At 47.6% G+C, this 20,830-nt stretch overlaps 2 protein-coding genes across 4 annotated transcripts in view; one reads left to right on the forward strand and one right to left on the reverse strand.

Moving 5' to 3' along the window:
• MAP4K1 (mitogen-activated protein kinase kinase kinase kinase 1) overlaps positions 1-1,954 on the reverse strand; it is a 62,584-nt gene extending 60,630 nt beyond the window's left edge. For all 3 annotated transcript variants that reach the window (XM_035118949.2, XM_060275554.1, XM_060275553.1), the window contains exon 1: positions 1,720-1,954. In XM_035118949.2, the coding sequence (XP_034974840.2) occupies positions 1,720-1,827 (108 nt within the window). In that variant the 5' untranslated portion in view covers positions 1,828-1,954. The remainder of the gene's footprint in view (positions 1-1,719) is intronic.
• A 3,139-nt stretch (positions 1,955-5,093) lies between these two features.
• Positions 5,094-12,055, forward strand: EIF3K (eukaryotic translation initiation factor 3 subunit K). The gene is made up of 8 exons (XM_035117972.2): positions 5,094-5,251; positions 5,858-5,956; positions 6,323-6,443; positions 7,736-7,810; positions 8,910-8,976; positions 10,087-10,164; positions 10,879-11,004; positions 11,922-12,055. Exons 1-8 carry the CDS (start codon positions 5,193-5,195, stop codon positions 11,951-11,953), a joined length of 657 nt encoding a protein of 218 aa, XP_034973863.1. The 5' UTR covers positions 5,094-5,192; the 3' UTR covers positions 11,954-12,055.
• The last annotated feature ends 8,775 nt before the right edge of the window (positions 12,056-20,830 follow it).

The following is a 20,830-nucleotide window of genomic DNA, read 5'->3' on the forward strand; positions in this document are numbered from 1 at the left end:
GAACAGTCTATTGCAGTCAAAGCCAACCAAAATTCAATTTCCATTTGCCAGCAATAGAAATAGATAATTATACAAGCGTCCCAGGTGCTTATTCTGCGTTGATACTTGTCATGGCGGCTTATGGCCCAAGAAATAAAGGTACCCATCATGTTTTCCAACCGCTGAAAATATCTTCTAAGGCTGAGCCTTGAACTGGAAATGGGGAGGGAAAGGTGAGCAGGAGAGGTCAGGAACTAGAGTCCCCAGGAGCCAAACCTGGCCTCTTGAGAGGATCAGATGGTCCTTCATTTGGAGCCTGCCAAATTGCAATGGCCCATTTACTCCAGCATCCTGTTATCACAGTGGCCGACCCAGATGCCAACAAGCCGGACCCAAGCCCAGGAGCATGCTGCCTCCGGCCACAGAACACAGCCATCATGGCTAGTAACCACCGACAGATTTCTCCTCCTCCAGGAATTTGTCTAACCCTCTTTCGAAGCCACCCAAGTTGGTGGCCATCGCTGCTTCCTGTGGGAGGGAGTACCGTAGCTTAACTATGCGCTGTGCAGATAAGTATTTTCTCTTGTTGTGTCCCGAATCTTATGACATTCAGCTTCACTGAACATCCACAAATTCTAGTGTGACAACAGGAGGGGGGGAAAGTACCTCCGTCCGCTTTCTCCAAGCTGCGCAGTTTTATACACTCCTATCGCATCGCCGCCTGCTTGTCTTTTTCTTTTTCTAAACTAAAAAGTCCCCAATGTTGTAGCCTTGCCTCATAGGGGAGCTGCTCTACCCCCTGCCTGCCCTTTTCTGATTTTACATTGTCAGGGGAGAGGGTGCCTGTTTCATGAGCCTCCATCTCTTACTTAAAGCGGCCATCCCATAAATGCCCTCGCATTTACCTCTCTTATGTTCCATGGAGAGAATTGCCAAGGCAGACAGGACGGTTGCCATGCGCTTTCTCTCCCAGTAAGGGTTCCTGTGCCTTTAAGTACAACACGGCAGGTGGAAATGTGGCGGGTGCAGCTTTTCCCAACATAGTAGTGAGGCAGAAAGCTGAACCTGTTGAAGAACAGCCTGCCTTGCAGCTTTAAAAAACAGGCAGTGCCTTGGGCACAGAGACTAGCAATGTGCGGTGGATGAAGCGCTCAACAGAGCACCAAATTCATACAATACTCAACTATGACACACACTAGGACAGCAGTGGTACACATACTGGGAGGAACGCATAAGAGAATTGAGCAGTGTGTTGCTGTGAAGATAAAAGAAGGGAGTGATCCATGTTTTCTCAAGGTCTTTAGGGGAATTGTGGGATAGAAATGTGGCCGACAACCCACTTCTCAGCTTTTCCAATATCATGCAGCTATGAGTTCCACAGGCGAACCCTACTTGATATTTGTTTTGTCCTCAAACCCAGTTCAATCAGCATGCAGCTGTATTGCCAAAGATGCTTTTCCTATTTCAAACATGTGATTGGCAATGCAGGATGTTTCAAAGAGTGACAGAGAGATATTACAAAATAGACCTGGCAGGGGAAGAAACCAAGCATAAAATATAGCATTATAATGGATGCAAAAGGAAGAGGTGGGTTTCCCCTGCCAGATCTAAGATTATATTATGAGGAATCCTGCTTTTGCTGGTCAATTAGTGTGCAGCTGTGGAAGTCGCAGCCCCCAAAGTTGTGATGCCCTCAGCCACTCACTCTCTCCAGGAAGGAGCAGCGGTTTGGTCGCTTACCTTATAAACTTCTCCATAGGTCCCTCCACCAACTCTCAGCAGAAGTTCAAAGTCCTCTTGGGGGTTTCGGGTAGAAATGTCTAAGGCAGCTCTTTCCTGGGCATCCATTGTTCAGTGCTTCCCCACCCCCTGCCACCCCAAGGCAGAGGTTTGCAAAGTCTGTGACTCTCTCACTGCGCGTGGGCGTCAGAACAGCAATGTGGTCAGGGCACTTTATAAATTTCTCAGGGTTCTGCTTCCTGATTTGAAGCATGATTGGTTTGTGCGAGCTCCACCATGGCCTTTAAAGCCCTGTGGTGGGGATACAGATATCACATCAGTTCCTCTATCGCCTCCTATTCGCTGGCCCGGTTTCCCTTGGGGAAGGGGCTGGGGCTGAAGCACCGGCCGGAAACCTCTGCCCCAGGGGCCAAAATGCGGCCTTTGGGACTCTCACTGGTCACACCCTGCACTGGCCTGGCTGCAAATCTTCCTTGAGTGCTTTTGCATGCCCACAATGTGTCTAGAACTCTGATAATGCTTCTTGGTGATGAAGGAGAGAGAAGGCTCTGTGAGTGTTTGCAGGAACTGGCCTACTGTACAAAGGTAAAATTTTACACTCATTGCTCCGCTCACTTTTGTCCCTGGCCCCATCCACTACTGCCATGTGGCCCTCAGATGGCTACCCAGAAAGGAACGTGGCCCCTGGAATTTAAACAAACTTGCCCTCCCCTGTGCTAGAGACTTGTAAGACGAGACTGCCATTGGCCCAGCTAGTCCAGCATCCTGTTCTCAGTGCGTCAATAGAAAACCCGCAAGCAAGACCTGAAGCACAACAGCACTCTCCAGCCACTTGAATTCAAAAGCATGCTACTTCCTACCTTTGTGCCTTCATCATCATCATCATCATTTATTTATTTATACCCCGCTTATCTGGCTGGGTTTCCCTAGCCACTCTGGGTGGCTCCCAACAGAATATTAAAAGCACAATACAGCATCAAACATTAAAAACTTCCCTAAACAGGGCTGCTTTCAGATGTCTTCTAAAAGTCAGATAGTTGCTTAGTTTTCCTTGACATCTGATGGGAGGGTGTTCCACAGGACGGGCGCCACCACTGAGAAGGCCCTCTGCCTGGTTCCCTGTAACCTCACTTCTCGCAGGGAGGGAACTGCCAGAAGGCCTTTGCCGCTGGACCTCAGTGTCTGGGCAGAACAATGGGGGGTGGAGACGCTCCTTCAGGTATACTGGGCCTTTGAGGCCTTTTAGGGCTTTAAAGGTCAGCAACAACACTTTGAATTGTGCTCGGAAATGTACTGGGATCCAATGCAAGTCTCTCAGGACCGGTGTTATATGGTCCCGGCAGCCAATCCCAGTCACCAATCTAGCTGCCATATTCTGGATAACCTGCAGTTTCCGAGTCACCTTCAAAGGTAGCCTCACGTAGAGCACATTGCAGTAGTCCAAGCAGGAGATAACTAGAGCATGCACCACTCTGGTGAGACAGTCTGCGGGCAGGTAGGGTGTCAGCCTGCGTACCACATGGTAGACAGCTGCCCTGGACACAGAATTGACGTGGGCATCCATGGACAGCTCACAGCCACAGAGAACTGTCCGTGAATTTGTCCAATCTTCTTTTTAAACCATCCAAGTAGGCAGCCAAAAGCTTATTGTGCAAGTGAGTTCCATTGTTTAACTATGTGCTTATGATGCCTGCAGGAGTGCAAAGGTCAAAGGAAGCTCCCTCGTCAGTGGTATAGTCCGGGGTCACTGGAAGTCAAAGACCCCTTACTACCGTATTTCTGCAGCTGGGTCTCAGTCTCCAGCATCCTAGAGCCGCCCCGACCAGCATGAAAGGGGAGCTTTATGTCCATTGTATGCTCCAAAACTAAGCATTCAGGAATACTGAAAACGCAAGGTGCATCTGTTTCAATAGAAGGGTGTGCAAGTTCTGTTAAGTATGATACAACTTCAAGGAAAGCACAGCTTGAGTCACTGCGAAACTATGCTCTCACTAGAAAAATAGGTGCCTGTACTCACAATGAAGTTGTTACAGTAAGTGCCACACTTTTTAACAACAAAAAAGAGGCGCCAAGTACTCCGGGGGGGGGGACCGCTCCGAAAAATGATATTGGAGCACTCCAAATCCTTTACTTATGTATGTGCACAGAACAGAGTAGATCTAGCAAAAAGGCAACAGCTGGAGATTTGCACGGATTGCTGCAATACAGGTGAAACTCGGAAAATTAGAATATTGTCAAAAAGTGCATTTATTTCAGTAATGCAACTTATTATTTTTCTTTTAATTTTTACAAATGATTTCTTTTGGAAATTCCACAGTAATAAAACAAATAGTTACAATAATACAAAAATAAACATTGCTATTACATTTCATTAATTACATTCAATTTATAATTGACCCGCCTAATGACAAATAATTACAATTACAACAAATAAAGGCTTGCCATATCTTGGTTTGCATGTCATGCATCTATCTCATATATTGGTTTCACCTTTTAAATTGCGTTACTGAAATAAATGCACTTTTCGATGATACTGTATTCTAATTTTCCGAGTTTCACTTGTACATCCATAATTACAAAACAATGTGTAATTTTGCAGTTTTAGAAGGGTTAGGGTTAGGGTTAGGCTGTGACTATCACTTCACTTCTGATTTTGCCACTACGCTACTGTTCCTTGTTACCACCAGGTGAGACTCTATGCCCAGGACGCAGGCCACGTCTGCCTGACGTCGGCTCTCCAGGGTCTCAGCCAGATGCGAAGTGAACCAGGTGCCTTCCCGCAGGTGCTCTGCCACCGAGTTAAGGTTCCCTCCCTGAAGAGGCCAGAGCTTAGCGAACTGATATATCCTATTGCAGGGATGTTCAACCCGGCTGATCCTGGTAGATCGCGGGATCCTTATCGCGTACAAAAAGCTACGGGGGGAGGGGGAGAGCTAAAAATGGCCCAGCTGCATCCTAAAGGAGATTGGGAGGGGTGGCCAGAATCATGCACCACGTAAACCCAATGGCACCGCCATTTGAATTGCATGCATGGCTGTCGCTCAGGCGCTGGTCCCAGTCGGCAGGATCTCTGCTTGGTGCAATTTAAGTCCGGTGCAGTTTAAATCTCCGCTCCAGAGAAGTTCCGGTTTCAAAAACCAAGCATAAGTTTCTAGTCCTCGCGCAAAAGATCTGCATAGAATCTTCCAAGGGAGAAGGGAGGGGGAGGAGCCGAAGCTCCACCCCGAAGGGAGCGGGACCAAGAGCGTCGCCCGCCTCTCCTCGGGCTTTTTTTTCCCGCAACGCATGCGCGGAACGCACCTCTGGCCTGCGGCGCTGCCTCCGGCGTGCATCGGCGGAAGCGGAAGTCGGAGGCTGCCCGGCAGGAAGTTCCTTCACTTCCTGCTCCTTCCGCTTCCTGTGCTGAGGACGCGGTCCTTTCCCTTCCTTTTCCGCCGCCGCTGCCTCCTTCTCCGCTCACGGTTCCGCGTGCCATGGCGCTCTTCGAGCAGATGCGGGCGAACGTGGGGAAGCTGCTGAAGGGCATCGACAGGTGCTGATCCGGAGGGGGGTGGGCGATTGACAGAGGGGTGGGGTGGGAGGGACCTGGTCGCGGTTACCAAGGCAGCCACCACCACCCTCCTTCCCATCCTTCGGGGGCGACTTCAGAAACCAAGCGACGCGGGTTGGGGGCTTCCCTTGTTTCCTTGGGGGGTACTCTGCACGTGCTCAGAGGCACGCCTGCGTTACGTGATTTACAGCCTTTAGCTATGAACTAAGCTTTTACTAGTTGTTTTTGCCACCCAAACGGTCCCCGAGCGACTTTGCCTCGAGATGTACACCTAGGCAATGTGTGGAAACTGTAGGGAAGTTGGGAGGCTTCCCTTGTCTCCCCTGCTTCCCAGAGCAATGATTTCCAAAGTTCCTCTGTGAAGCAGGCATCGGCTGTCAAACCACTCTGGGAATTGTAGTTCTGTGAAATGGTGGGAGGAGGTCTCCCAACCACTTTCAGCGCCCTGAACAAACTGCAACTCCCAAGATTGGTGGGGGGTGGGCGGTAAGCCACAAGTGCTAAATGTAGCACCACAGTGTTGCCCGTGTATGGTGTGGGTGCGGCCTTAGCCTAGCGGTCCTCACCCCAACCTTTTCTGTGTTTCAGGTATAACCCGGAGAATCTGGCCACGCTAGAGCGCTACGTGGAGACGCAAGCCAAGGAGAATGCCTATGACCTGGAGGCCAACCTGGCTGTGCTCAAACTGTGAGTGGCTTCTTGCTTGCTCTTTTTTGGGGGTGGGGTGAGTCTGCTATTGAAAACAGTTCCAAGAAGTGAGGGCCAAACTAGGTGCGCTTGGGGGCCGGTGCCCAGCTTGACCTAGGCACTGATTTGGTGAAGAGCCACGGGGCTAAATCTGTAAATGGGTTTGTGAACCAAGTGCCTCTCAAGGTTGGTGCAAGTTTTTGGAGGACAGTGAAGCACTTGGACCCATAGGGTTGCGTTCAACTTTGCACACACCGGTTAGACCTAATTCAGTCTTGACCATTAATTTCTAGTACCGATAAATACATGCTGATCTCCTTTCTGTCTGGAGTCCCAATATATTCTTTCTTTTTATCTCATATCCAGGTATCAGTTTAACCCTGCCTTCTTCCAAACCACAGTCACTGCTCAGATCCTTCTGAAAGCTCTGACCAACCTGCCCCACACAGATTTCACACTCTGCAAGTGTATGATTGACCAGGCTCATGTATCCTTTTTCCGAGGGGAAGGGTGTGCTGCACATGGGCAAAAGACTTGAGCTATGAACCAAGAGTTCTCAGATTCAACTTCCATTCCAACTCACATGCCCTTAGGCAAGCCTTGCACCTCCACTTACAACATGGGGGCAACACTATTGTTCTTTTCTTAACAAAGTTGTTGAGTTCCTGAGAGAATGTGTGTGAAGTGCAATGGGTGCTCTAAAATTGATACGAAAATGAGAAATATTACCATCCTAAGGCAGTAAACCTTCAGTTGTTTGGACCTCAGTGCCACCTGTAGCCCCAAGCTGCATTGCAACCCCTGCCAGCTAGGCTAAAGATGTGTTTCTTTCCCACTGAAATCGTCAGGACATAAAATGTACTTTATCTCACCCAACATATGACAGTTGCAAGAACCAGGCTGGTCCATTTTCTTTTTTAAAAAATCCAAAATTTGACAGCAACTAAGATGCCACAAAGTAGTGAGCAAGTTTTCAGGTTCCTTGAAGCTCTTCTTGGGACTGAGTGTTAAGTGAGGAAAAAATGGAAAGAAGGACCAGGTATTGGGGGCGGGGAAGATGTTTCCCTGCTGTCTGCACTTTGTAAGGAGGAGGTATCACAAAAACAAAATAGGAGCCTGCTGGGTTAGGCTGATGGCCCATCTAGTCCAGCATCCTGTTCTCACAGGAGCTAACCAGTTGCCTGTGGGAAACCCTCAAGCAGGACTGGAGCGCAAGCAGCTGGCATGATGTATAATGCATACCGGGCAGAATGGAGAGAGGTATTATGATTGTGCTGGCTGCATAAAAAGATACTGGGTTTCACCAAAGAATACTAGGGAGAGAGTCTGCAACTGCTCTCCCTTTTAAATATAAAAGCAAACGGTTATTTGATTCTCTCCAGCAAGAAATAAAGTTAGTGCTAATAGTGGGAGGAGTGAACTAATTTGTGGAATTACCGTCCATGTGATGACCCTGCAACAGTATTTACAAAAAGATACTGTTCTGCTTCCGTTAATGGGTAACAGTGTCTTTCCTGTAGCTGCGGAAAGACCTCTGTTCTGACTATACCAGGCTTCCTCAACATCAGCCCTCCAGATGTTTTGAGAATACAGTTCCCATTATCCCTGCCCACTGGTCCTGCTAGCTAGGGATCATGGGAGTTGTAGGAGGGCTGAGGTTGAGGAAGCCTGGACTATACAATGAGCTGTTAATATTTCCTAGCCTGCCTAAGACTTGGGGCAAGAAACCTCACACCTTCCCCCCTGTTCCATTTGCCACCTTAATGCCATATCTCCCAGCAAGAGGAGAGACCCATCCGTCAGATCTTATACCTGGGTGAGCTGCTGGAGACCTGCCACTTCCAGGCTTTCTGGGTAAGCCAAGCTCATCTCTTACTCAACAATCCTTTGTGATTTGCAAAGAAAAAAGTTTTGCTTTTGAATGACATACGAGCCCAAGAGATGATTGCCTGCCTCAAACTTGCCTTGTCTTCACTTTTCTTTTTAAAGTGCTGTTTGTTTCAAAAACATCAGAACAATGACATGCCAACAGGAGCATGGAAGCAAAACACCTTGAGTGTGTGGTGATCTTCAGGGTCACCTTGAGGGTGAGGCTGGTCTTTGTGTCGGCTTCCCAGAGTTGGTTGATTCTTTATCAGATGTTGAGGCTGTATAGCATGTAAGCTATGATTCTGTCGTTTGGAGTGAGTGGATGGAACAAGTTAGATACTGTCCAGGGTGAGAGCCTTCCCTAGTATAGATCTGGGTCCCTGTCCGGTGAGAGATGGAAGAGGAGTATTAGATAGTCCGGTGGGGCTCAGGCATCTGTGTATGCTTGGCAGTGACCCTTTGCATATGGGTGGTAATATTGGTGGATTTGAGTGGTTTATTTATGACTGGCTGATCAAGGTAATGCTTGCGCCTAGGGAACAGTTATAGTGATTGTGTGAAATGGATGGTGAGTGAGATTGGATGAATAAGTGCATGCATGCTGTGTTGTTTGAAATATTGTATTATCAGTTATCCTGCCTCTCTGATTTTATTTCGTTTGTATAAAATTTATGGATATAAATATTGTTTGTGTATTTGTTGCGCAAGTCATTTGAAGTGGTTTTTCTTTAACTTATCGTGTATGTAAACAGCTGTGAGATCTTTTAGATAGGAGTTGAAATTAAAAAGAAACATAAGCATATCCATTAATATTGCAGAGCATACACAGAGCTTTTTTAAGTGTGCTGCATTTGATAAGTTTACTGATGTGGCTGCCTTAAATTTTTTATTTCCGGTGTTCTGCAATTCCTTTTTTCCTTTGCAGCTCTTTAAATGTACTTGTGTGATGTTTTGGTGTATCTTTAGCTTCATTAAAATTCAAAAACAAGTTTAACTTCTCCTTGCTAATATCAGGGTGGGTTGTCAGGGCATATGGCTCAGCTGCTTTGATTCAAAGTTATATCGTTATGTGTTTCCTTCCTAGCAAGCCTTAGATGAGAATATGGATCTCCTGGATGGAATCACTGGCTTTGAAGACTCTGTTAGGAAATGTAAGTGTGCTTCTCTCTGCTCCTGAACTCTCCTTCCTTGCCCCTTTAGACGCTAAAATCCAGTCTACTATATATATTTTTAGGACTGTATTCAATGTTGCACCTCTGCCTCCTGCACACCCTCAAAATTGGAGTTGGGGGTCCTCCCAGAGCAGATTCTGGGGGCAGGGAAGAGTGGAATAATAATAATAATCTATTTATACCCCGCCCTCCCCAGCCAAAGCCGGGCTCAAAGCAGCTAACACCAAATACAAAACAACTGGTTAAAATACAACACAACAACAATACTAAATACATCAAAATTAAATTAAAAATTAAAAATGCAGCCTCATACAAAAGGGAAAAAGAAAGGGGAAATGGGGGAGGGAATGAGGTTGTCTCCAGGCCAAATGCCAGGCAGAACAACTCTCTCTGGCCCTGCGGAAAGAAATCAGGTCCCTCAGGTTCCACCAGGTCGGGGCCAGTGTTGAGAAGGCCCTGGTTCCAGTAGAGGCTAATCTGATTTCCTTCGGTCCCGGGACCTCTAAGGTATTACTGTTTATGGACCTTAAGGTCCTCCGCGGGGCATACCAGGAGAGACGGTCCCGTAAGTACCGGAAAAGGAAGGCCTGTTATGCCAGCAGGATTCTTCCACTGCAGCTCTGAATAGAGCCCTTGACAATACAAACAATTTTGGTTAAACTGAAAAGTTGTTGGTTGTGCAGAAAATCTGCACTTCAAATAAATAATGTCAGAATGATTAAAGGAAGAAGTGTGCTTGCTTTGCCTACCATCTTGCTCATTCTTCCCTTTCCCTGAGGAGCTGAGCACTTTTCTGAGCTCCATGTGTGTTTATGTGCTCTCCCCAGCCTCCTTAAGAGGAGCAGTCGTTACAAGACTACGGTTTTATCAATGGTACTATCTGTCTTTCCACAGCCCCTTCCCCTTCCCAGAGTAAATCCTGCCCTAACTTAAAGTGCAGGTGATGCAGTTTGATATTTAGTTCCTTGGTTAAAGGAAACCTTGGCTAGCATTAACCATGGTTTCCCTTAACTGAGGAACGGCAACCTGTGTTCATTTGGAACCCATGTTGAACCACAATTCTAAGCCTCTTGTCCTGTCTCTCTGCAGTTATCTGTCATGTGGTGGGGATCACGTACCAGCACATTGACCGCTGGCTTCTGGCCAAGATGCTGGGCGACCTCACAGGTGAGTAACTATTTGGGTGTGTATGCTGCGCACATTTTCAGAAGCTCAGGAACATACAACATCAGTCACGCTCACATATCACAGTGAGCCATCAACCAGGGTTTGCCGTGCACAAGTGATTTGCGTGCGCTTCGCTCTTCCTCACTTTCATGTTGAGGAAATGTATTGCGACCCCTGGTTTACTGTTACAAACCGGGGATATAGGCTCTCCGCTTCCCACTCCAAACAAACTACAGTGATTATTAGTTTGCCAAACATTGTTTTGGGTGTAATGGTGAGCCAGGGTACATGGTTTATTCCAGCTGTACACTAGCAGGGAGGAGCAAAGCAGACAGGATTTGCTTTTGTGCAGCAAGACATGGTTTGCAGGGATGTGTGAAGATGGCCAGGGTCTTGCTATCCCTTTTTTGATGACTAGCAGATGTTGGAGAGAAGTGGCCTTGATTTCAGCCATGAACTGGCTCTGCTTTATTGAGCTTGAGAACCGGCCTCTGTGTTTAGTGATAGCATCAGTAGGGGCCCTCTGACCATCCCTGTCCTTGAAGAGTTTCTTGATGAGCCAGGAAAAATAATTCAGTTTCTTTAGAAATCTTCCTCTTATTAACGGCCATGTCTGCTCCCCCACTGGGTTTTGTTTGAGGTGCAGGATGAAACTTTTGTTACAGCATGTCCGTCCTCTACCCAGCCCCTTGACGCTTCTCTTGCTTATTGCAGACAACCAGCTCAAGTCTTGGATGAGCAAATACGGCTGGACAGAGACGGAGCCTGGGACGATCTTCATCTGCAACCAAGAGGAGAGCATCAAGCCCAAGAACATTGTGGAGAAGATAGACTTTGACAGTGAGCATCTTGTCAGCTTCTCTAACCAGTGCAGCTCTTGTCCTCCTGTTTCTTGAAGCACCTCCTAAGCTAGACGGGGGCTGTGTTGCAAGCAGGGCTGGTGAGCTCTCTGCAAGTTGCTAGCATGAAGCAAAGCTAAGTTCAGTGGCCTGTCGATAAACCGAGCAGGTTTGCCTACTCATCTTGCTAATGACTTAAGACGAGAAAGGTCCGGCTCCCAATCTCTTAAAAGTGCCCTGCTGGCATTTCCTTCCTCCCCCCCCCCCATATTCAGGCACATATTTATAGCAGAGGTGAGGGACCTTTTTGTCAGTCCCCTTGTGGGTCATCTCCCAGGGACTACATATGAGTGGAAGCTGTGTCCAGTCACACACACTCCATCCTCTGTCTGGATAAGCAAGAGTCCCAGTGCAAAGACACAACCCAGCCATGTGAAATCACCAGGGGAGGACACACCACAGGGCCAGTGGGGGATGTGGCTGGACAGAGTCTTAAGGGCCAGAGAAAGAGAGTTTACCCATTCCTGTGTGATAGCTATTTGGGGGGGGGATACATATTTTTAAAAGGAAACATGAAATTTTCTTGAATTTCTGTCTTTCTGCAGAATTACAGTGTCTGCACAGCCTCTGCATGTATCCCATTTAAGTGTTTGAACCTTCTTTACAATATTCCTGGGGGTTGGTGTTGGGGGGCACATGCATATGCCTGTGGTTGACAAATTAGTGTGAGTACTGTACCCCCTGCTGTATAAGGGAGAACTCCGTTGTAGATCATTGCTTTGCATTAAGAAAACCCCAAGTTTAATCCTCGATGAAGCCACTGCCGTTTGGACAAGCTTAGCCTTGATGGGTTGCTGGTCTGTCTTGCTCAAAGGCAGCTCCACCTTTTAAGTCTTCCTCCTTTTGCTTCCCTTTCAGGTGTCTCTAGCATCATGGCTTCTTCACAGTGAGGGAGGCCTCTTCCGGCAGCTGTCCCGTTTCCTGTTGCGTATTTAATTTTAACATCCCGTTGTAAAAAAGACCGTGGCCAATAAATGATTCTGTCCAACCTCTTCCTCTTGTGTTGATGCAGCCTCTATCTCTGTCTCTGGGGGCTGAAAGGGAAAGATCTGAAGGACTTGGTGTGTTCCTGGACTGGGCTGTTTGCTAAAGGTGTCGAATATCTGGAGAGAAGGTGGATGGAGGCAAAGGAGGGGCTAAATTCAGTTGCAGGACTTTGATCTTTCTCCCTTCAATGGTCAGTCACTAACTTCCTGGAAAGGGGCAATAGCTCAGTTGGTAGAACATGAGTTTCTTAATCTCAGGGTCATGGGTTCGAGCCCCATGTTGGGCAAAAGATTTCTGCAGTGCAGGGGGTTGGGCTACATGACCCGTGTGGTCCCTTCCAATTCTACAAGTTTTATGATTCTTATTTAAGGGGGTGAGCCAGGTCCCCCTTGCCATCCTCCCAGATTCCTAGCTTTCAAGTCTCATTGACTTAGCTGCTGTCCACCCTTCTTCTGCCTTTGAGATCAGAATAAAGGATAGAAAGCAGCAGCTTGGGTTTGGTCCAAGGGCTGACAACTTCTTCTAGGCCAGAGGCGGGGAATCTCTGGGCCACTGGCTAAACTCAGCCTGCGAGGCAGTTTTTCTCCACCTGCCACTCCACACCTGATGTCATACGTGACAGGGCAGGTAGAGTTGGGGCTTCCAGCACACAATTGGGAGCCTTAATATGTGCTTCCAGCATGTTTCCAGCAGAGCAGTGGCAAGGGGAAGCTGAGGGCTGATGGAACCAAAGCCTACTGGGTCAGCAGCACACGGCGCTTTGCAGGCCCAGCTTTGGGACTTCAAAGCACCAAATCAAAGTGTCCTGGTGATGTCAGGTGATGGGCAGGTGGTCAATCCTATCCACCTGCCAAACCTGGCCCTTGCAGCTAGATCCTGCCGAAGATCTGGCCTGTGTAGACAAAAAAAGGTTCCTCATCCCTGATCATAAATAGTGGAAATAAATCTGGGGCATAGCTGGTTCTTAATGTTTTGCTTGGAGTGGGTGGGTGGGGCGAGCTCTTCAAGCTGGCAAGTGTACACATTTTAGCTGCCCTGTTGCACATGGGCACAGGAGCAGACCTGATTCAGGAGCAGACCTGATTCATCATGCCAAATCCTCTCTCCCTCGAGGTGCTGAAAATACAGAGCAAAACCCCTCACTTGGATCACTGCCCAAACTGAACGGAACATTGTGGCCTCGTCTTCCCTGCCAAGCGATGTCAGAGTCCAGTGTGTGTGTGTGTGTGTGTGTGTGTGTGTGTGTGTGTGTGTGTGCATTTGGGGCTTAGTCAAATCTTCTGGAACTTGCTTCAATCTTCTATTGACCTGCTGTTTGCATTATTGCCATCAGATGGTGCTAGAAACCCAAAATAGAGAAAGGAGCCTTTGGGCGTTGTGGCCTTTCCGCAGCTAATGGAAGCAAAAAGCTGTTGTGGGTTTCATCTGTCCTGACCTTCTGCTTATCCTTTTGTTTGGAGAGTGGCCAGATGTTGCCCACACCTTTCAAAATCTACTGCTGCAATCTTCAGGACTAGAAACTTGTGTTCATTTTGGAACAGCACTGCAGCTTCCTGGATTCTCCGAAACAAATTTCTGCCTTTGCACGTTGCAGTTGCAGAAGCCCCATGCAGCACTTCCAGCAGTGTGGCAGGCACAGTTCATGAGAGTGTCTGCAGGCCACAGGTACAAGTGGTGGTCTTTGCATGGGCTTATAATCGGTTAACCCAACAACTGAGAAAACGGGAGCAGCAGAAAAGGAGTGTTTAGAGCAGGCATCCCCAAACCTCGGCCCTCCAGATGTTTTGGACTACAATTCCCATCATCCCTGACTACTGGTCCTGTTAGCTAGGGATCATGGGAGTTGTAGGCCAAAACATCTGGAGGGCCACAGTTTGGGGATGCCTGGTTTAGAGCATCGGTCGTCATCGTCGGGTCCTTGGATGCTGCTGGGAGTCCCAGTCCCATCATCCTCAACTGTTGGCCATTCTAGTTGGTTTTTGGAGTCCAACAGTGTCTTGAGGACTCCATCCTTGGCTCCCTCTGGTCCAGAGACTTGTGAGTAGGGGCAGCCTGGGCCAGAGATATTATTGGTGAAGCAGGCACAGGTGGGGCTAACTTGGTTCTCAAACACTGGAGCAAGTGGGCTTTGTAGGGAAATAGGTGCATAGATAAGATAAGAATCGACCCGCCTGGCTTTCTTTTATCCGAAATCTTCCAGCATTCAATTTCATTGGATGCCCATGAGTTCTTGTGTTAGGAAAGAGGGAGGGGAAAAAACAACTTTATCGGCTGTTTCCATGCCAGGAGTAATTTTATAAACGATCGTGTGGCCTCTTAAATTTTCTCTAAACTAAAAAGTCTCAAGTGCTGCAAGAGAAGTGCTGCTCCATGTAAAGCTGTGATTCCCCCCAAAATTATGGGATGCCCCCCTTAGACAGCTTCAAGTCCTTCCCCAGAGGGTGAAGTTCCAGGGGGCGGAAAGTGTTGAGGAATCTCTGAGTGAGGCTGCGCAGACGATAAGCTGCATGACGAGTGGCAGGCAAGAGACAAAAATGTTCCTAGCACAGTTAATGGGAAATGTTCCTAACTCGTTTAATGTTAGCAACAGCTAAAAGAGAGGATCACAAGCTTGACACGAGTCAACAGTGTGATGCAGCAGCAAAACAACGAACAAAAACCCTAATGCAATTCTAGGCTGCATCAGCATAAGTACAGTATACTGTCCAGAGATGAAGGGAAGTAAGAGTTTCATTTTATTTTGCCTTCATCACAGCTCACCTGGAATCCTGTGTCCAGTTCTGGTCTCCACAGTTTAAGATGGAGGAAGCTTGTTTTCCGAAACGATGGATTTAAATGACAATAAAGGATATTCCAGCTAAACAAAATGAAAGGAGATTCTGGCTAAACATTAGGAAGAACTTTCTGACAGTAAGGTAAAGGTAAGGTAAAGAACTCCTGGACGGTTAAGTCCAGTCAAAGGTGACTATGGGGTGCAGTGCTCATCTCGCTTTTCAGGCCAAGGGAGCCGGCGTTTGTCTGCAGACAGCTTTTTGGGTCACGTGGCCAGCTGGACTAAACTGCTTCTGGTGCAAAGGAGCACCGTGACGGAAGCCAGAGCGCATGGAAACACCGTTTACCTTCCCACCGGAGTGGTGCCTATTTATCTACTTGCACTGGTGTGCTTTCGAACTGCTAGGTTGGCAGGAGCTGGGACAGAGCAACGGGAGCTCACTCCATCGCGGGGATTTGAACCACTGACCTTACGATCGGCAAGTTCAAGAGGCTCGGTGGTTTAGACCACAGTGCCACCTGCATCCCTGTTCCATTTGACAGTGGAACATATTCAGAACATGGTGGACTCTTCTTCATGGGAAGTTTCCAAGCAGAGGTTGGGTGGCCACCTATCAGGGATTCTTTAGCTGTGATTCTTGCATTGCAGGGGGTTGTGCTAGTTGGCTCTTTGGGTTCCTTCGAACCCTATAAGTCTGCAATTCCTCAAACTGGGCTGAACCCCTGAACTGTCCTTACTCAGCTGACTATTTCAGGTTCTTCCAATGTGTGACTCACGGGGTGCAGTAGGTAATTGGCACTGCTATTTTCCTAGTCTGTCAGTGTGCTGCTTGTTGCATTCCATTTATTTATATACTGCATTTTCCTGAAATGCATCTGTGCTAAAAGTGGTTCTCATTATATATATATATATATATATATATATATATATATATAATCCAGTCTAAACACAAGTATGTAGTACAATAATGATATATAATGAAGTCCAAGATCACTGGAACACCACCCTGAAGACAACCAAAAATTAACAGCTCACTAAATATTGCATCAGAATTTTAAGTGAGCTTAAAGTTCACTAGTAGGTCAAACTGAAAATATCCAATAACTTCACCTCCAAAAGCAGCCCCCAAGCTAGATAGCAGTTTTGCTAGGTACATTAGTAACTAGCAAAATGTCTACCCCATCTGCAATATTTTATGTATCACCCTAAAAGTCCAGAAAGCCATGTTGGAGTTCCTCTGGAAGCAGCTGCATGATAAAGTTTCTCTGGACTGGGGGGGGATGGGGGACAAGGCAGGTGAACCCCAGTCATCCCCTGACTGCAACTAAAGAGTCATTCCTGACCTCTGGCTGCAACTTTCTTCTCTCCTTCCATTCTCCATTCCTCTCCCCCCGGAAGGAAATCAGAGGTGCTTATCCTGTTTGTTTTTATTTAGATCATTTGTGCCCTTGTCGTCAACCCAAAAGGCTCCCAGAGTGGCTTAGGTACAATCAGAACAAAGCAATCCCTGCCTGCAGACTTGGAATCTAAAATAACGCAGCATGAAAGGAAAGGCGGACAGGGCAGGAAGAGGTGGAGGAGAACCACATGTGCCAATTCTTAAATGATGGTTCTATAATGACCAGCTGGAATGAAAATAATTCCGGGAAAGGAAGCCTCTGCTTGTCAAGGTGGGGGTTGGGAACAGGTCAGCAACAACTCACAGTGAACTCTTTATTCAAATAAAGAAATCAGCTCAGGCCTAGTGAACACAGCAACTCTTCCTAGTAGCTCTTGCCCCAAGGGGACAGTTGTGAGGAATGAAGGTCCCCAACTTCCCGCTGCTGTCTAAGGCATAGCTGTCAAGTTTTCCCTTTTCTCGCGAGGAAGCCTATTCAGCATAAGGGAATTTCCCTTTGAAAAAGGGAGAACTTGACAGCTATGGTCTAAGGCTCCTCCTCCTCCAGTTCCTTCCCAAGCACTCTGAGACTTTGCCATCTTCTCTCTCTCTCCTCCACCCTCTTCATACCTCTTCTGGTTCTGGGAGACCTGGGGGAAGGGAGCTGGTTGCAGGAGGAGGAGAGGACCTCCTGGCTTCCTCACCAGCCTGCCTCATCTCTGCCTCTTGGCCTCCCTCCTCTCCAGCTTCTGCCTCCGATTCTGAACTGCTCTCTGCCACAGACTCTCCCAGCTCACTAAAGCCTGTTACTTCTTCCACTTCCAACACATCCTCCTCCCAGTCTGCTCCCTCTCTTCCTTCTGACCACTCATCGTTCCCTGGAGCCAACCCCCTGGCTCTGAGCCATCTTCCCTTGGGGGTCCCCCAGCTGGTACCTCCCACCACTCCTTTGCATCCAACAATGACACCGATGCAGCTAGACTTTTGGCAGGACTGATGGAACAAGGTCTCCTTCCCGTCTCTCTGGCTGTGGCAGCCTGCTGCAATGGATGCTGCCAGGTGAGAGACGATGGGAAGGGGAGGCTCGGTGGCTCTCGCCTTTCCGATGCCTCTGTTGCCAGGCAGATTCTCCACCTTGCTTGGGGAGGAGACATGGGTGCTGAGGGCTGCCAGAGCTACAGTAAGTTTCGAAGGGTGTCTAAGCTCAAATGTTTGAGCAATGTGGATGGAAAGGCAGGAGAATGAACACAGAGAGGATCTCTAAGCCTTTTGAACTAGTTGAACTGATGTCCCATCTATCCATCTCCCTCCCAAGCCCATTTGGATAGCTGTAAATTAACACACACACCCCTTTAAAAAAAAAACAACGTCAATTGCATTTTGTAATCTGTCTTGATTCCCGTCTGGGAACTCGACTGAATAAAGCTTCTCTCTGGCCGGCCACGCTACTGGGAACTGGGCCCAGAACTTCAGGAATCCCTCCAGGAATAGGGAAGAAAGACCTCACTGTTCCTTGTAAGCTAACTCTACCTGAGTTGATGTGGAAGAGAAAATGAAGGCCCCCACCCTTCTCCACCCCCCGGCAAGACTTGCTGAGAATTGCCCATGCCGGTTTTATGATGTGTCCCAGAACCTGCCCAGGCCATCTTCACCCCACGGAAAGTCACCTGGCATTGAACAAGTTGTCATCTTCCTGCTCTGGTTGCTGCTATTGATTTTTCAGTAATGTGGTTGTCGGGAGAGAGAGACTGCGGATTTCTCTATGTTTGCCGCAAGCCTCTTTCAATCTGGCATTGTTGTCATCATTTTTTTCCTGATAAAGGGGTACTAGAGAATGGAATCAGGGGTGCCAACTTGAATAAAATGTTGGGGGGAGGGCAGGTTAGCCCAGCCCCGCACAATCAATTGCAAGACACTGTGGCAATGCCCGTCAATTTTGGTGTTGGGCAATTGGGCATGGAGCAGAGGTCAAATCTCCACTCATACTTGAAAATCAGCAGGTAGGTACCTTTCATCATATGTGATGGACATGTAAAGTAAAAAAAAAAATGGGAGATGATATATAATGAAAAAAAGTTTAAAATAACTTTTGCTAAAAAATCAGAAGGAATTATAGGTACTGCGATATCAAAGGCCCATAAAAGATTGTTTATGTATGCAATAACAGCCGCGCAGATGCTATTAGCTCAGAGATGGAAGGAATGGCAAACCAACTTGATGGACTATGCCGAAATGGCAAAATTAACTGGGAAGCTCAGAAATCAAGAAGACAAGAACTTTTAAAAAGAATGGGGAAAGTTTATAATTTATTTACGAGACGACTGTAAGCAGGTTAAAACTTTAGCAGGATTTTAACCACACTTGTAAAGCAACAGAAAGTACTTGGAAGCATAAAAATTTGAATAAGTATTGATATGCAGTTGTAAATACTATCATTAGGACCCATGGAAGGGATGGGGGGGAGCTGGGAGATTCAGAGTAATCTCTATATTTGGATTCAGAATTGTTTTTTGTTACATGTTTATACTTTTTAAAAATCAAATAAAACAATTATTAAAAAGAAAAAGAAAAAAAGCAAGTCAGCGGGTGACTTTCGGCAAGTAATTCTCTGTCAGGATAACCTTCCTCGCAGGGTTGTTGTTGTGAGGCTAAAACTGAAGCACCCCTGGTATTCTGCTCTATTCCTTTGGGGATGGTTTTGGGACGTGGGTGGCGCTGTGGTCTAAATCACTGAGCCTAGGGCTTGCCGATCGGAAGGCCGGCGGTTTGAATCCCCCTGACGGGGTGAGCTCCTGTTGCTCAGTCCCAGCTCCTGCCAACCTAGCAGTTTGAAAGGATGTCAATGTGCAAGTAGATAAATAGGCACCACTCTGGTGGGAAGGTAAACGGTGTTTCTGTGTGCTGCTCTGGTTTCGCCCGAAGCAGCTTAGTCATGCTGGCCACATGACCCGGAAAAACTGTTTGTGGACAAATGTCAGCTCCCTCGGCCAGTAAAGCGAGATGAGCTCCGCAACCCCAGAGTCGTCCGCGACTGGACTTTTCAGTGGTCCTTTACCTTTACCTTTAGCAGTGAAAAAAAAAAGTTCCACCAGTGAGGACTTGCAAGCATTGATGGGGTAAAAAGACATGCGAGAGACCCACTAGGCTACCTCCGTGGGATCCCTTTGTATGCAGGATCCAGCCCTTGGATTGGAGGCCATTGCAACCCAAAGCTCAGGTGGTCCCACCTGCATCTGCGTGAGCGCAGCCTGTCTGGAAAGGCTCTTGCTGCTGACAGCCAGATGGCTGCAGATCACACGTAGCTGTTTCCCCAACCCCACCGCCGCTGCACAGCCTGTTTTACGCAGGCCAAGACTGTCTGGCGTGTCGGCACTGCTGCTGCGACTGTGATTTCTGCAGATTGCAAAAAGGGGGAAGGCGGCTTCCAGAAGGCGGCCATATAAAGGCCGTCTCCAGATGTGGAGATTCTCCAGGAGGGACTGGGGATTTGGCCGCTGACCAAATGAACACATTTTGGTCCGTTTCAAACTTGGCTGTGGATTCCGTCCCTCCCCACCCCCAGCGGCAAATCCTTGCTGTTTGCAATTCCAACATTTTTTCTTTGCTATTCTTCTCCCCCTCCCTCCCCGTTTTGTTTTCCACTTAGTGGTCCAGCCAGGGTCAAGCCCTCTCCTTTCCTGTCCACCAAGATGCTGAACATTCCAGAGATGTGTATGTGTTTGTGTGTGTGTGTTTAGATGTTGGCTGGGATTTCTCCATCCATCCATGCAGGGGGTTCTCAGACTTTTTATTTCTCCCCCTGGGAGCAGCAGCCAGCTTCTACAGAAGTGCGGTTGAGTGGTTGGAGCAGTGGCTTTCAAATCCTCTAGCTTCCAGGGTTTCCCAAACTTGCATTTCCAGCTGTTTTTGGACTACATCTCCCATCATCCCTAGCTAGCAGGACCAGTGGACAGGGGTGATGGGAGCTGTAGTCCAAAAACCGCTGGAGACGCAAGTTTGATAAATACTGATTTGCTTGCCCTTTCCACATCATCTAATCTGCAGAGTGGCCCCTGAGCCTGATAAGAAGATTATACTCTAGAGTGCAGGTCACTTAGGGTTTTCTGTTATTCTCTTTCTTTTTTAAAAAAACCATTCCTGTTGCAGTGTTCCTATTTTCCAGGGACAGTCCCGGGTTTACAGAAGCTGTCTCGGTTTCTGATTTGATCTTGCAACATTGCTCTTTTCCTTAGGGCGTCCCTATTTTCATCGGATAAATGTTGGAGGGTATGGAGTTATGTGACCTCCGAGCCAATAAGATAAGTAACTATTCAACTTTTAGATGACATCTGAAGGCAGCTCTGTATAGGCAAGATTCTTTTAAATGTTGTATTATGTTTTTAAAAGATGAGCGCCGCAACCCCAGAGTCGGACACGACTGGACCTGATGGCCAGGGGCCCCTTTACCTTTACCTGTATATACTGGATGGGAGCTGCCCAGAGTGGCTCGGGCAACCCAGGCAGATGGGTGGGGTATAAACAGTAAAATTATTATTATGGAACAGGACACCCATATTTTCATCGGATAAATGTTGGCGGGTATGTTGTTTGCTGATTTGTTTGTTTAAATTCACAAAGCAAAGGGACATC

This window comes from Zootoca vivipara, chromosome 6 (assembly GCF_963506605.1).
Source record: "Zootoca vivipara chromosome 6, rZooViv1.1, whole genome shotgun sequence".
Lineage (NCBI taxonomy): Eukaryota > Metazoa > Chordata > Lepidosauria > Squamata > Lacertidae > Zootoca > Zootoca vivipara.